This window comes from Anabrus simplex, chromosome 2 (assembly GCF_040414725.1).
Source record: "Anabrus simplex isolate iqAnaSimp1 chromosome 2, ASM4041472v1, whole genome shotgun sequence".
NCBI classification, from domain to species: Eukaryota; Metazoa; Arthropoda; class Insecta; order Orthoptera; family Tettigoniidae; genus Anabrus; species Anabrus simplex.
This window is the reverse complement of record NC_090266.1, coordinates 585921160-585934135: the sequence shown is the minus strand read 5'-3', so window position 1 is coordinate 585934135 and position 12976 is coordinate 585921160. Positions and strand designations below refer to the sequence as shown.

The 12976-nt window shown below is 38.0% G+C and overlaps 1 protein-coding gene across 5 annotated transcripts in view; it reads left to right on the top strand.

Moving 5' to 3' along the window:
- The window catches only part of stac (C2 and C2B_Munc13-like domain-containing protein staccato), a 338745-nt gene that overhangs the window by 235522 nt on the left and 90247 nt on the right, over positions 1 to 12976 (top strand). For all 5 annotated transcript variants that reach the window (XM_067140968.2, XM_067140967.2, XM_067140966.2 and 2 more), the window contains 4 exons: positions 2368 to 2520; positions 4818 to 4955; positions 6069 to 6120; positions 9947 to 10098. In XM_067140968.2, coding sequence (XP_066997069.2) covers positions 2368 to 2520; positions 4818 to 4955; positions 6069 to 6120; positions 9947 to 10098 — 495 coding nt within the window. The remainder of the gene's footprint in view (positions 1 to 2367; positions 2521 to 4817; positions 4956 to 6068; positions 6121 to 9946; positions 10099 to 12976) is intronic.

Here is a 12976-nt window from a genome sequence, read left to right as displayed (position 1 = left end):
AGATAGTAGGTTCGAACCCCACTGTTGGCAGCCCTGAAAATGGTGTTCCGTGGTTTACAGGTTACAGATATTTAAATAATGTATATATTGGCATGGCCATCTCTTACTTCATTAGTACCGTACTAAAATAAACAATATAACATTGTTCCCTCCTGTCTTTCTCATGTTAGATAAACAATATAACTGACACTGCTTCCTTGTAATAAATATAATAGATACTGTTATTTTTAACTTATTAATATTTAAATTAAGCAGTATGTAGAAACAACAATGATACAATATTATTCTAGAGTAGGTGGACATATCTTGTCAGTCCCAAATGAACAAAAAGTGTTCCTATTAACTTACCAGTGCTCTGGTTGTACTGTTCAAGGGAGACCTACATTGAATGAGATGCAGGCTGAACAGTAGACTCAATCATTAAGTATGGTAGGACAGACATAGGTGAAAAAGATGATGATAAATTTTTAAGAAAATTGGAAAAACTTAACTCCCATGTTCTGAAAATTACCTTTACACTGTTGGCTTATCTGAATTTGTATCTACTCCCTACCAACTTTTAAGTGTATATCTTCATAAATGCCAGAGATAATCCATTTACTATATGTTCATGTTATATTACCATCATGATGGTATACGCATATTACAAAAGCGAAAAATACAATCCAGTTCTTACCTCCTATGTGAAATAATTTGAACCACGCAGCAGAAGGGAGAGATGGAAAGAAGGCAGCAGTAAGAAGCTTTGTGCAAATGAACTCTCTTCTAGAAAATATTTGGCCAAAATATACCTCATTCTTTCCTGAGCATGTGTTAATGATTGAAATGAACAATTACAGTAATCTTATCACCATACTGGAATGTATTTCTTGTCTTCCTAACAGTGCTTCACAACATTTGTGACAATACATCACACGCTGCTGTCTTCATTTCTTTTATTTTTGGACATGTTTTTTCCTTCGTGCCAAATCTAGGAAGATGGGAGGGCATGATGGCTGAGTAGTTTCGTCTCTGGATTCTCATCAAGCTGGCCATAGTTCAAATCCTGGTTAGTGCAAGTGAAAATTTTCAAATGTAAGGTCACGTCCCTATGGTTTGGAATCCTTGTTGAACTGGAAATCCCATCGTTGTGATCACATCATCAGTAGTTGTGTAAAACAGTCTGCTTCCAACTAACAGGGATTTTTGAAAATAGTGATTCATCCCTGTGCTTCTGGTTTCTGATTAATTAAGTTAGCACTTGATTGTTGTTATGCAAAACAAACTGCTATATTAGACCTTATTCAAGCTATTTTAGATAACTCTCCAAAGAGTACACTTTTCCGAAAGTTGATAGCAAACCAGGCATCCTGTTCAGCTACTCTACTGGTGAAATCTGGGCCAAATTTCAGCACTGTGGTGTGCATGGTTCATGCTATCTGATGCAGGCAGTAGCTCAAAATTCAGACTGATTTTGTACTGTGGTGTTCTGAAATAGCAAATTTCTAGGGTCATTGATGCAGGCATCTAAATTGATCTATTAATTTCAATAATAATTATCTCATCATACCCCTATAAAATTTCTATAGAACACTTCCCGCCTTGTCAATACTTTACATATTTTATTATACTTAATTACCATACATGTTTCGAGAGCTAACTACTCTCTTCTTCAGCGGTGCCAAAGCATCAAAACTAAATCTTTGGACTTGATACATTTGTACAAATATATTTATCGACAGAACAATTATATATAAATCTTAAAATTGTTGAAATATTTCTTTGTGTTTCAACTTTTACTTACTATGTCATTTATTACAAACTTTAAAATAGAAAATTTCAAATCATTTCAAATCAAATTTATTCATTTGTACATATGTATCAAGTCCAAAGATTTAGTTTCGATGTTTTGGCACTGCTGAAGAAGAGAGTAGTTAGCTCTCGAAACATGTATGGTAATTAAGTATAATATGTAAAGTATTGACAAGGCGGGAAAGTGTTCTATAATAAATTCCCCTATAAACACAACTACATAGTTTTTACTGGGTGTCTATCAAAATATTGCTGACAAATTGCATGTCTCTATCTTTGTAAATGCAATAAAGCAGTCTGCAGTTATGGAATAATTAAATACTGTATTTCATGAAATCAGAATTTGTTGTGTTTAATTCTCCTAAATAAATTTACAGTTTACTGCCTATAATCTCAGCCACCCTACCGCAACAATGACTTTTTTTAAACTAATCATAAGGATATTTAAGACTTCTTATCCTTGATGTGACAGTCAGGCTATTGTAAAGCATTATGTACAACGCATGTTATGTGATATGCTCTATTTGTTTCCGTATTCACTCTGATACTAATTTAAGAATATTGATTGTTGTTTAGCATTCTCTCTCAGCTGATGACTCTTCAGACTCCAAATGGAACAGAGTTATTTCCTCCTTCTGTGTATGGCTGGTTACCTTCAGAGGAAGATGAACCCAACTGTGACATTCGCACCACCATAGAGCATGCAATAACTCAGGGAGCTATGGACTGGTAAGTGAACACTAAAAATAAAATCTTAATACTGTTAATATGAAGGTAATCTTAAAATACAGGGGAGACTACAGAAAACAAAAATGTGGTATGGAAGTACCGTGAAGAAAGGAAGCAGGGTAGGAAAGAGAATACGAACACCCACAAAGAATAACCACAGTAATAGGTTTGTGGGAACAGAACAAGCAACTATAAGGACAAACGAGTTCAAACCTGAAAACGCGAAAGGACATATTTCTCATCTTCACGCACTGTCTTTGTTGATGTGCTGGTTCCATTTCTTCAAGATCTATTACTCTAGTGCTCTGAAGAGCTTGCTTTTGCTTCACATCTTCATCATTAGGATGGGTATTCATACTCATTGAGGGTGGCAATTATTAAAGGCTCATGATATAGATAAACTTGAGTTTGTTTCCTCACTCTGTTTTTGTCTTGTGAAAAAAGTTAATTTTTGTCCCTCCTTTATTTTACTCCTGTTTGACAGATCTTCAATCTTGATGTGATAAGTGTAGGATAAAAATAACTCATAAACACATGAAAAGAGAAGAGCCAAAAGAAAAAAAAAATGTAGGTGGTGAAAGACTAGGAAAACAGTAAAAATAGACAAGGAGAAAAATCCAGTGGGGTCAATAAGTACCTTAATTAACATCTTGACTGACAAAAATTTTGTAGATAAGGAAATTATATTAAGGAAACTGGAGTGCCAAACAATTTTTTTTTTTTTCATCCTGACAGTGAATCACATGAAGTTAGTCATTTAAACTTGATGAGAGTTTAAGCACTGTGACTGGAAATGTAAAAAGTAAAGTAAGGCAAAAGATATGTTCATGAAAATAATTTGCAGTAGGCCTACAGTTTATTACAATCTGTTGTACTTGTTATTTAGTGGTTATGATGTATTATTATTTACATGTTTATGCTTGTTTCTAGACACCTGGGTTGTTACAATGTCTGGGAGTGTGATAGCCGAATGGATATGTGTCATGCTTCTCACCAAAGTGGCCATGGTTACAATGTCTGGGAGTGTGATAGCCGAATGGATATGTGTCATGCTTCTCACCAAAGTGGCCATGGTTCAAATGTCAGCCTGTGCATGTAGGATTTTTGAGATGAAAGATAATGTCCCTGTGGTTTGGATTCCACGTAAAAGTGGAGGTCCCCTGACTATGTTCTTGATAGAACAGTCGTGTAAAAGCTCAACAAGCTTGCTTGGATATAATTTCTACTTTCTAGTTTGAGCCTGTTATGAAGTGATAAAATTATAATTGTTCAGTTGTGACTGTTTGCAGAAAACGAAATGAGCTGGAACTAATTAATTTCGGTCAATTATGCAGTGCTGTGCTGTGCTGTGCTGTGCTATGCTATGCTATGCTATGCTCCATAAACAACATTTGGAGGTCCATGAAGAAGTAGGATATCTTTCCACAAATGGTTCCACAAGACGAGCTGATATTGTTGTCATCGACTGGGTGAAAAGTATAGGTATGGTGATTGATCCCACTGTAAGATTCGAGGAAAATGAACAGCAGCCTCGATTAGTGTGTGAAGAGAAAAAGGCAAAGTATGAACCATGCCTTCAGGATCTCGGAAAGAAGTATGAAATTACAAAATGGGAAGTCATTGGGCTTATGATTGGCGCAAGAGGGACAATTCCTAAGGAGACGCTAAACGTCTTAAGAATAAACAAAATCCTGGACACTATTATCCAGACCATAGCAGACTCAGTGTTGAAAAATTCATTGGTGATTGTAAGACACCACTCATACTCCCTAACTTGAAGAACTATGTTTTGGATTTACTTTCTGAAATAAAATCTGAAAGAGACAATTTCCCTGATGGTTGCAATAGTAATCTTGAGTTACGACTCAAGTCCTGCTTAGTCCAAACATCATATAAAAATATTATTCATATGAACTGATCAGGAGGCCGATCTTTTGATTCCCCAATTGGGGCAGCTATCAGATGGATTATCTCCTGTGCTATGCGTACGGCAGAAATTATGTCCTGGCCGTCTGTGATATAATTGAACAGCAGGGTTTTGTCATTTACAAAGCAGAGGCATCTTTTAGAGGGTTCAGGGACTGTCTTATAGAGACAACTTTATTCCATAAGATGTTTAGGTTAACCATGTATATTGTAAATCTTATAAATTAAACTTGACACATTCTTGAAAAAAATTCTGCTATATTGCTTGACATCATAATTATTAGCTTATTATTAGGGATTTTATATATCACAAAGATTGCTCTGTAGATCTTTCAGTTTTAAATACATAACTTTTGTTGTTGTCTTTCCAGGTACCAGCATATTCTGGAGAATAATAATTGGAATGAAACTTCAGAAGAAGCAAGATTGAATCATTTGATTAAGGTCGTTCAGCTTGTTAGAACAGATCTGCAGCGAGCTATTGAATTCTACGATAAGATTTTCCAGCAGTAAGCACTTATTTTTAAAATACATTTGGTATATTTATTTATTATTATTGTACTTTCATTAGTTCAACTGGTGTGTTCAAATTACAATGCAGTGTAATGTACGGTAAAAGTTCGATTGAAATTTGCTACTTCTCTTCATTAGTGCTCAGTATACTATGCTCAATTTCCTTCTGCACTCTTGTTTTCCTTTAGTCTCTTTCCTTACTTAATGGCTTTCTAAGGCAGCTTCTAGCTTGTATTCAGATAAAGCCTTACACCCATCTCTGGCCATTTTCTATCAAAGGTTTGTTATGAATGAGCATTTCAGTTAAAATGTTGTTGAGTGAAACATGTTTTTAATTTAAAAAAAAAATATCTACATGTGTAACAAAATTCAATACTCCAACTTCTAGGGATGATAGGAGAGACCAAAAGAAATGTTTTCTTCAGAAATAACCATGAGTTTGTACTGTCAATGCATAAATTAATTATTTTATAACTTTTAGTTCCAGCAGACTGAAGAACCTAACAGTTACAAACTAATTGAGTTGAAACTGAAAAGAGATGGCTTCAAATATCGGGTGGGGGTGGGAATGTCAAGTCGTCCTTCAAAACTATCAATATTACATATTCTATTAAGCATGCCACGATGTCAGACTGCAATGTCAGTGCTTTGACAATATGCAGCATGTTTTCATTCATTTAGAGCAGAGCAAATGTGTGTGTGACGCCAGTTGAATTTGAGGAAGAGTTCATTGCTCGGGTGCTTGCAGCTGCGTACTCTCTGTAAGCACATACCTGGGGGTCTTTGAACTTATATGATAGGCAATGGCTAATCATTGCCGAGCATGTAGCAGGAGGATGCATTTTTGAACAGTTTTGGTAATAGTTTTATTCTTGCCCTCCTCAAAATGTACTTCAACTATTGATTTCCAACCATTGGTTATTTATGAAAAATATCTGCTTTTCTATCTTCCATCATCCCTTGAACTTTGAATTGGTTGATACACCCTGTGTAATAAGAGACAAGACATGGTGAAATTTTGATGAGAAAAGATACAGACCACCTCCTTCATGTCTCACCATCAAATATATTAAATTATTAATTCTTCATTTTAAATTCTTTTGTTTCAGGAGTATTAATCTGCCTTTTGCCAAGACATTATATCTGCTGTATCAAAAAGAGGTAATATTTTTTTAAATCCATAAGATTATCATGAGAGATGTTTTAAGATTCCATTTCCTTATACTTCCTTTGTATTATGGAGCAAGTTTAGGGTACTTATACTGAAAATTTATATTCAGGAGTAAGTTTAAGTAAGTTGTTCTGTTTGCACTGAAAAATTTACTACTCCTAATGTAAGAATTAATACAACTGCATATGAACATACACTCAAGAAACTTGTCTGTGCTCCTTTTCTCCTTAGCATCCTATCTTTGATGATTTATGTACACTGCCAGAAAAAACAACATGCAATATCCTCAAGGACTATGTTTCAGAGGCACCAGTGTATAATATGTGCATTCTGAGGGATTGTTGTGTTAGTGATTAATTTGTCACAGACATCGGCTACGAACCTACTACGCTGGTATAGCAGGGGGAGAGGTTATACTCCCACGTGGCGCGTCCCAGGTGGCGGATAGTGGGGTCCTAAAGGGCTTGCCGGCGGACTTGAGGGAAATAAAATACCTCTTGCGGACTAAACACACAACGCCCTGTGGGTGGGGGACGCAGGCGAAGAATACACCCAGGGTATCCCCTGCCTGTCGTAAGAGGCGACTAAAAGGGGCGGCCAAGGGATGATCCAATTAGAACCGTGAGACTACCTGTAATTAGTACCATCACGCAGGTAACACCATGGGTTGCATTTACTTGCGTGTAGTAACACCATGTTAGGTACGCAATAGGTTTGCGATTAGTAGCGACAGTGTGTAAATTAGGAGGTGTGTCCTACAGTACCTGTGATTCGTACCCCTATATGAGCAACATCATGGGATTAGCGACACCATGGTTCTGCCTTATGTATGCTCAGTTCCCACTATGTGAGGAATTCCACGGGATAGTAAGAGTCCCTGTGGTTGGTCCACTTATGTGAGGAACGCCATAGGTTTGCGTTGCTTGCAAACAGCGCCGCAATGTGCAAAACACCATAGGTCTGTTGCATGTGCGCATTACACTACCTGTGAATAGTCCCATAATGTGTAGAATACTGCGAGTCTCCGCTACTTTCGATTAGTACCGCAACATTACACATAGCATGGTTCTACTTTCCTAGCGATAAATACCAGTATGAGAGGCCGATGACCTGGAGTTTGGACCCGTTTCAACTATAAGCATAATCGATACAGCATCATGTTATAGAAGCAGTCCCTTGGTCAGTAATACTATTGTTTTGTGCCAGCTTCTCTACATGCGAGGCACTGCGGGTCGGGTCCACTGATCGTTTTATATTCATATGCGTCCATCCATTCATTCTTCGTCCTCATGCTTTGAATTCTGGTCAGTGGAGGATTTTGAACTTCTAAGTTGTCATTTCATTTCGTCTCATATCGTACCATTAGGGGCCGATGACCTCGATGTTAGGCCCCTTTAAACAACAAAAATCAATCGGACATCGGCGATCAGATGGCGCTCAGGTGGCTTGTCTATGTGCCTCTGTTTTGACTATGCAGGAGTAACTGTGGTGGGGTTAGAGGTGAACAGTGTTTGCAACATTCATTCTAGGGTACAACCCTGCCACACTGACGAGTACGTGCTCCTATTGGACAACTGCAGCCATTTGAACAGGGTTGCATTGTGGGCCTGCAGGAAGCTGGATGGATGTATCAATGGATTGCTGCCTTGTTGGGCACATTGTATTAGCTGTGTATCACTGTTTTCAGCAGAGGTCTGTGGAACATTCCCACACCCGTAGACCAGGCTCCGGACGTCCACATAGTACACTCACGTCAAGATTGACGCATTGTGAGTGTGGCGGTGGCTGACCGATCATCATCGAGCAACAAAATCCGGTCACATGTTACACCTGCTGTGTCACCAAGGACCATAGGGAAATATATGCTTGCAGCAGGATTACGATCATGTGTTCCTCTGCCCAGGCTACCATTGACACAATGACACTGCTAAACTCAACTACTCTGTTGTCGTGCAAGTCGACTGGAGAGGGGAATGGCACTCTGTTGTCTTCAGTGATGAGAGTAGGTTCTGTCTGTCTACGGTGTAGACCTGGTGGGCAGCCTATTCCAGAGTGCATTCACCCACAACACCCAGGTCCCTCCCCAGGTTTCATGGTGCGGAGCGGCCATCAGTTACAACTCGCGGTCACAGTTGATTTTTCTTCAGGGTAACTTAACCAGTGCCCGCTACATTGAACAGGTTGTTGTCTCTGTGCTTCTGCCATTTCTTCGCCAGGAAGGTGATGTGCTTTTTCAGCAGGACATTACACGTCAACATACAGCTACTGCAACTCAATGTCCTTTACATGGTGTACAACAAGTGCTCTGGCCAGCAAGATCACCGGATCTCTCGCCAATTGAACCCATATGGGACATGGTGATGTGGGAACTTACACGTTCTCCAGAGCCTGCAAGAATCATTGTCTAATTTCATCAAAAGGTGCAAGATACTTGGGACAATCTGTCACAGGATGCCATTCGGCACCTTTATAATCGTCTGCATGTGTGAATACATACCTGCATTGCTGCCAGTAGGGAGGGGTACACTGTGTATTGATGTGACTGTTTGGGTACCCTTTACTGTGATGTGTGTTTCATTTGGTATATATTTATCATATACTCCTGCAGTGGTGAACTACCTGTCACATCGCTTGTAAATAAAATTACCTTGTCCAATGTTGCATGTTTTTTTTTCTTGCCAGTGTATGTATGCAGTTGTTTGTTCTATTTCCATTATTTACATGTACTAAAATTCCTATGCCTGTTGGTTGCTCTTAGTGGATGTGTTAAAAAGCTGGTACCGGTATTGGGAAATTCTGAAACATTCCAGTGGCTTTAATTAGCACCTTCAAATTTCTCCGTACTAAAAGGAAAAATCAAGATGAATTCAATATGAGTAAATGGCAAGGGTGTAGATATGTACACTTAACCACACAAAAATTGGCCAACAAAAAAGATACTTAATTTTATACATTCTTGAAATGTGAGGCTATTTATTAACTGTGGATAGCTTGGGGCAATGATATGATGTTCAGAGTCCTACCACCTGCACCAAATGTTCTTCCTGTTTCGAATAAGTTAATTATGAAAAATAATTGTCTTCTGCAACCTCCAATTTTTCTCATATGATATGAATTTCGTGTTGATCCATATTGACATATGTATGATGTAAAATAGGTATAATTGGGTTCACCTATTCAATACATTTAATGATAAGTATAATGTATGCGTTCATTAGAATATTTTGGGACTAGTTTCGACCCTTTTTATGGCAATTTTTGTGTGGTTGAATGTGCATTTTCCTTTCAAGTTGTGCATTAGTCTCATGGAAAGCCATGTGGAGAGGAGAGAAGGGACATGCAAAGACATTCTCACCACTGGGATCTAAAAGTATGTATGTATGTATAACCTTTAGTCCACTTTTGATACGGGATTGGGGATGAGGCAAGATGAAATTATTTGACATATTTTTACGTATGTATGCTCTTCCTGATGCCAGTCTCACTTGAGGAGTTCATGAAGATGAAGTGAATGATGGTGAATAAAAATGGGTAGGTAGGTGGAAGGAATCTGCTGTAGCCTATGAATAGGAATTGTCATGGTATTTATCTCGAAGTGAAAATGGGAAACCACAGAAAACCATTCTCAGGACAGATGAACCCACTCATCTCCCAAATACAGAGCTTGGTTCCAAAGCCACAGCGCGTTGACAATGCATGGTCACTCCATTTGGTAAACATTAATAGTACTAAACAGCAAGAAAAAATTTGAAGAATTAATTGATATAACATTCTGTAAATAACTTTATTTTAACACTTACAATTACTACTCCACAGATTACTGGATTGGTTGAGCCTGTTGTCTCGGAGATCTGCAAAACTTTGAAGCCCTTCAAATTTAATAACACAGAGGTCATTTCTGATGGTGATCCACTTGCAATGGGAACAAAATTGTTTGAGCTTTACTTGATTCTTCAGAGATTTTCAGTGTAAGTCATAAAACTAAACCTTTCATTATATCTGTACATTTCTCTTAATTATTTATTTTATGACTGGCATCTCTGTTGCTCAGTTTTTCAATAAGGATTGGATTCTTCCTTACTGGATTTAACATTGAACAGTTTGTTTGATGGTTAGTTCTGCTTTTGGTAGTTTTAACCCTCAAATGGTTAAACGACGATGCATCGCCCTTTTTGTACACGTTGTTGTGGTCAACGACGATACATCGACTGTTTTGCAGCCGTTCATTAGATACGCTCTCGTTATGCGTAGTAACACACAAATGTGCTCTATGTAGTATCATTTTAAACAGCAGATTACAGTCTCTCTTTTTACTCTAGTTGCTAGGTTGTAGACTGCCGTTTAAATGTACTGTACAGCCTTAAAATTCAGTCGTTAGGCTCGCTACCTTAACTGCGCAGTACAATATGGCGCCTTGCCGCGTCACAGTGTCGTTCTCTTGTACGCGCTGTTTTTATCAGTGTTTTGCGGAAATGGCGAGTAATTTAGTTTCAAGTCCCAAGAAATTTGGGTTCAAGTCCCATTCGGAAGATGTTGTATGAAATAATGAGTGACGCGAGTGATATGAATGATAATGACAGTGACATTGACAGACTTCCTGGAAAGCTGGAAAGTTTATGCGTAATCTGTGGACCAACAAAAAAAGAGGAAGGACCCGGCATTTGTGCTCTGGTTGTAACTGTGCAGTTCACAGGGGGTGTTACCACAATTTACAGCACTTTTGGAGGCCTGAAAAGAGAGGAAGAAAAAGGAGAGAGCAGTCTAGTTCTGATAGCTCCTCTGAGTGACTTTGCGGGGGCGTTCTAGTGCTTGTGTATATATGTATCTTTATTTGTGTATATAACATCTAAAGTGTTTATATTTTTTTGAAGTGCATAGAATTGTATACAACATTGTGATTTGACTTTCTTGGGTAAGTCGAGTATTTTAGTGTCTGGCATGGGCGCAAACATTTTGATAATATATTATTTTGGAACACTTTTTTGGAAATTCAGGATGGCTGTAAAGATATAATGAAAGGTACAAGACAAAAATATATTTATTTCAATAGCCTATGATATTATGATTTAATAAAATGTATTACATTGCATGATTTCCTTTTAAAACCTATTTTTAAGAATTTTTAGTGAAAGTATACAAAAATCCTGAAAATCGTGTGACCGTAACAGTCGTTTACATAGACCATTTGAGGGTTAAGGAATTGGCGAGGCTAGTTCCAGTAAAACAGTTGAAGAAGTCAGAATTGGCAGAAATTGATAAAACTGTAATAAAACAGATTCAAGAATGTGGTTGTCTCAAAAATTAAAAAGTTTCAGAATATTAAACTACATACTAGTAATGTTAAGAATGGTTTTCTTAGCAAAGATATAATACTGTATTATGTTCATTTTTTAGGTTAAGTTATAAGATTTCTTTCCTCTGCTATGCCTATATCCCCTAACAAGGAGGCAGAAAACATAAATTTTCTGAAAATTGCTAAGGCAGCCATTTGTCTCATGGTTAGTTCTGCTTTTGGTAGTAGTAAGGAATTGGTGAGGCTAGTTCCAGTAAAACAGTGGAAGAGATGAAAATTAGCAGAAATTGCTAAAACTGTAATAAAACAGAATCAAGAATGTAGCCTGAATATTTTGTCTGTTATTTGTGATAGTAATAGGAATTAATATAGTGATGATTCCTGAGCTAACAAAAGGATCAGATTCTAAATATTACCTTCAAATTGAGGGGAAATGCCTTAAAAACATTTGTACTTTATGACAGCGTACATATTTTCAAAAACGTTAGGAATAGCTGGGTCAGTCTAAAGAATCCCTATAAAGCATTCCGACAAGGGAACATTGGCAATGGTTAAGTCTCCAATCATGATGAAACTTGGAAAACGCATTGAGGTACACATAGAAAAATGTCAGCATCAATTTTGGGTGCCGACATTTATTAGGGTGTTAACTAAAGTGCCTAAAAGTTGTGACATTTCAAGTTCCGCGCGAACAGTGATGAGTACCTGTTGGCCTATGCTAAGCCGGTACACCGCCTGCCTAGTGTCACACCTCTGCACCTCCTCCCCAACCCCATCCTTCTGGTTCACCATGACAGATTTTCCTTCTTCCCACGACTGCCCGTCTGCTGAGCTGTTGAATGGGACCGGTGCTATACTTTGTGGACTTCCTCATAGCTCTCCTTTGTAACTCCCACATTGTATTTGTCAGTTTACTTTTTTTGAAGGGTTTATAAAAACATTCTTGCCAATTTCTTAAGCGTAATGTCATTGAGCGTGTCAAAAATTATTTTTCATCTTCAAGCAAATCACAGAAGGCACGGTGAAGAATGTCCGCAGAACCCTCGTGAGCTGCAGCTTTGACGCGATTGAGGGCAAGTGTTAAGCAGTCAACTGTTTTCAAATAGGTTTTTACGCTCACACTGAGTGACATAGGCTGTAATAACGTAGATTGAAGTGTGGTCTTTTGCGCTGCATGTGAAATTTTAGGTTTTAGTTTTCAGCACTGAACAGTCTGATATAAAAAGGTAAACTCTTGTCCTCATCCAGAGGTGGTGCAGCTCTGTTCAAGCACACCCCCAATGGAGGTGAGCTGCATGTACCATTTCAACCACACACCAGCCCTCCTGCCATTCTTAAATTTCTGGCAGTACCGGGAATTGAACCAGTGACCCCCCGAGGTTAGCAATTAATGACACTAACCGTTACGCTACGGAGGTGGACACTGTATGATATGTTGATACCGATAACTCTCTCATTTTTTATTTACTTTTATTTCATTTTTTAGAGCTATTTTCTTTCTTTCTAAAACTGTTCACCCTCCAGGGTTGGTATTTCCCTCGGATTCAGTGAAG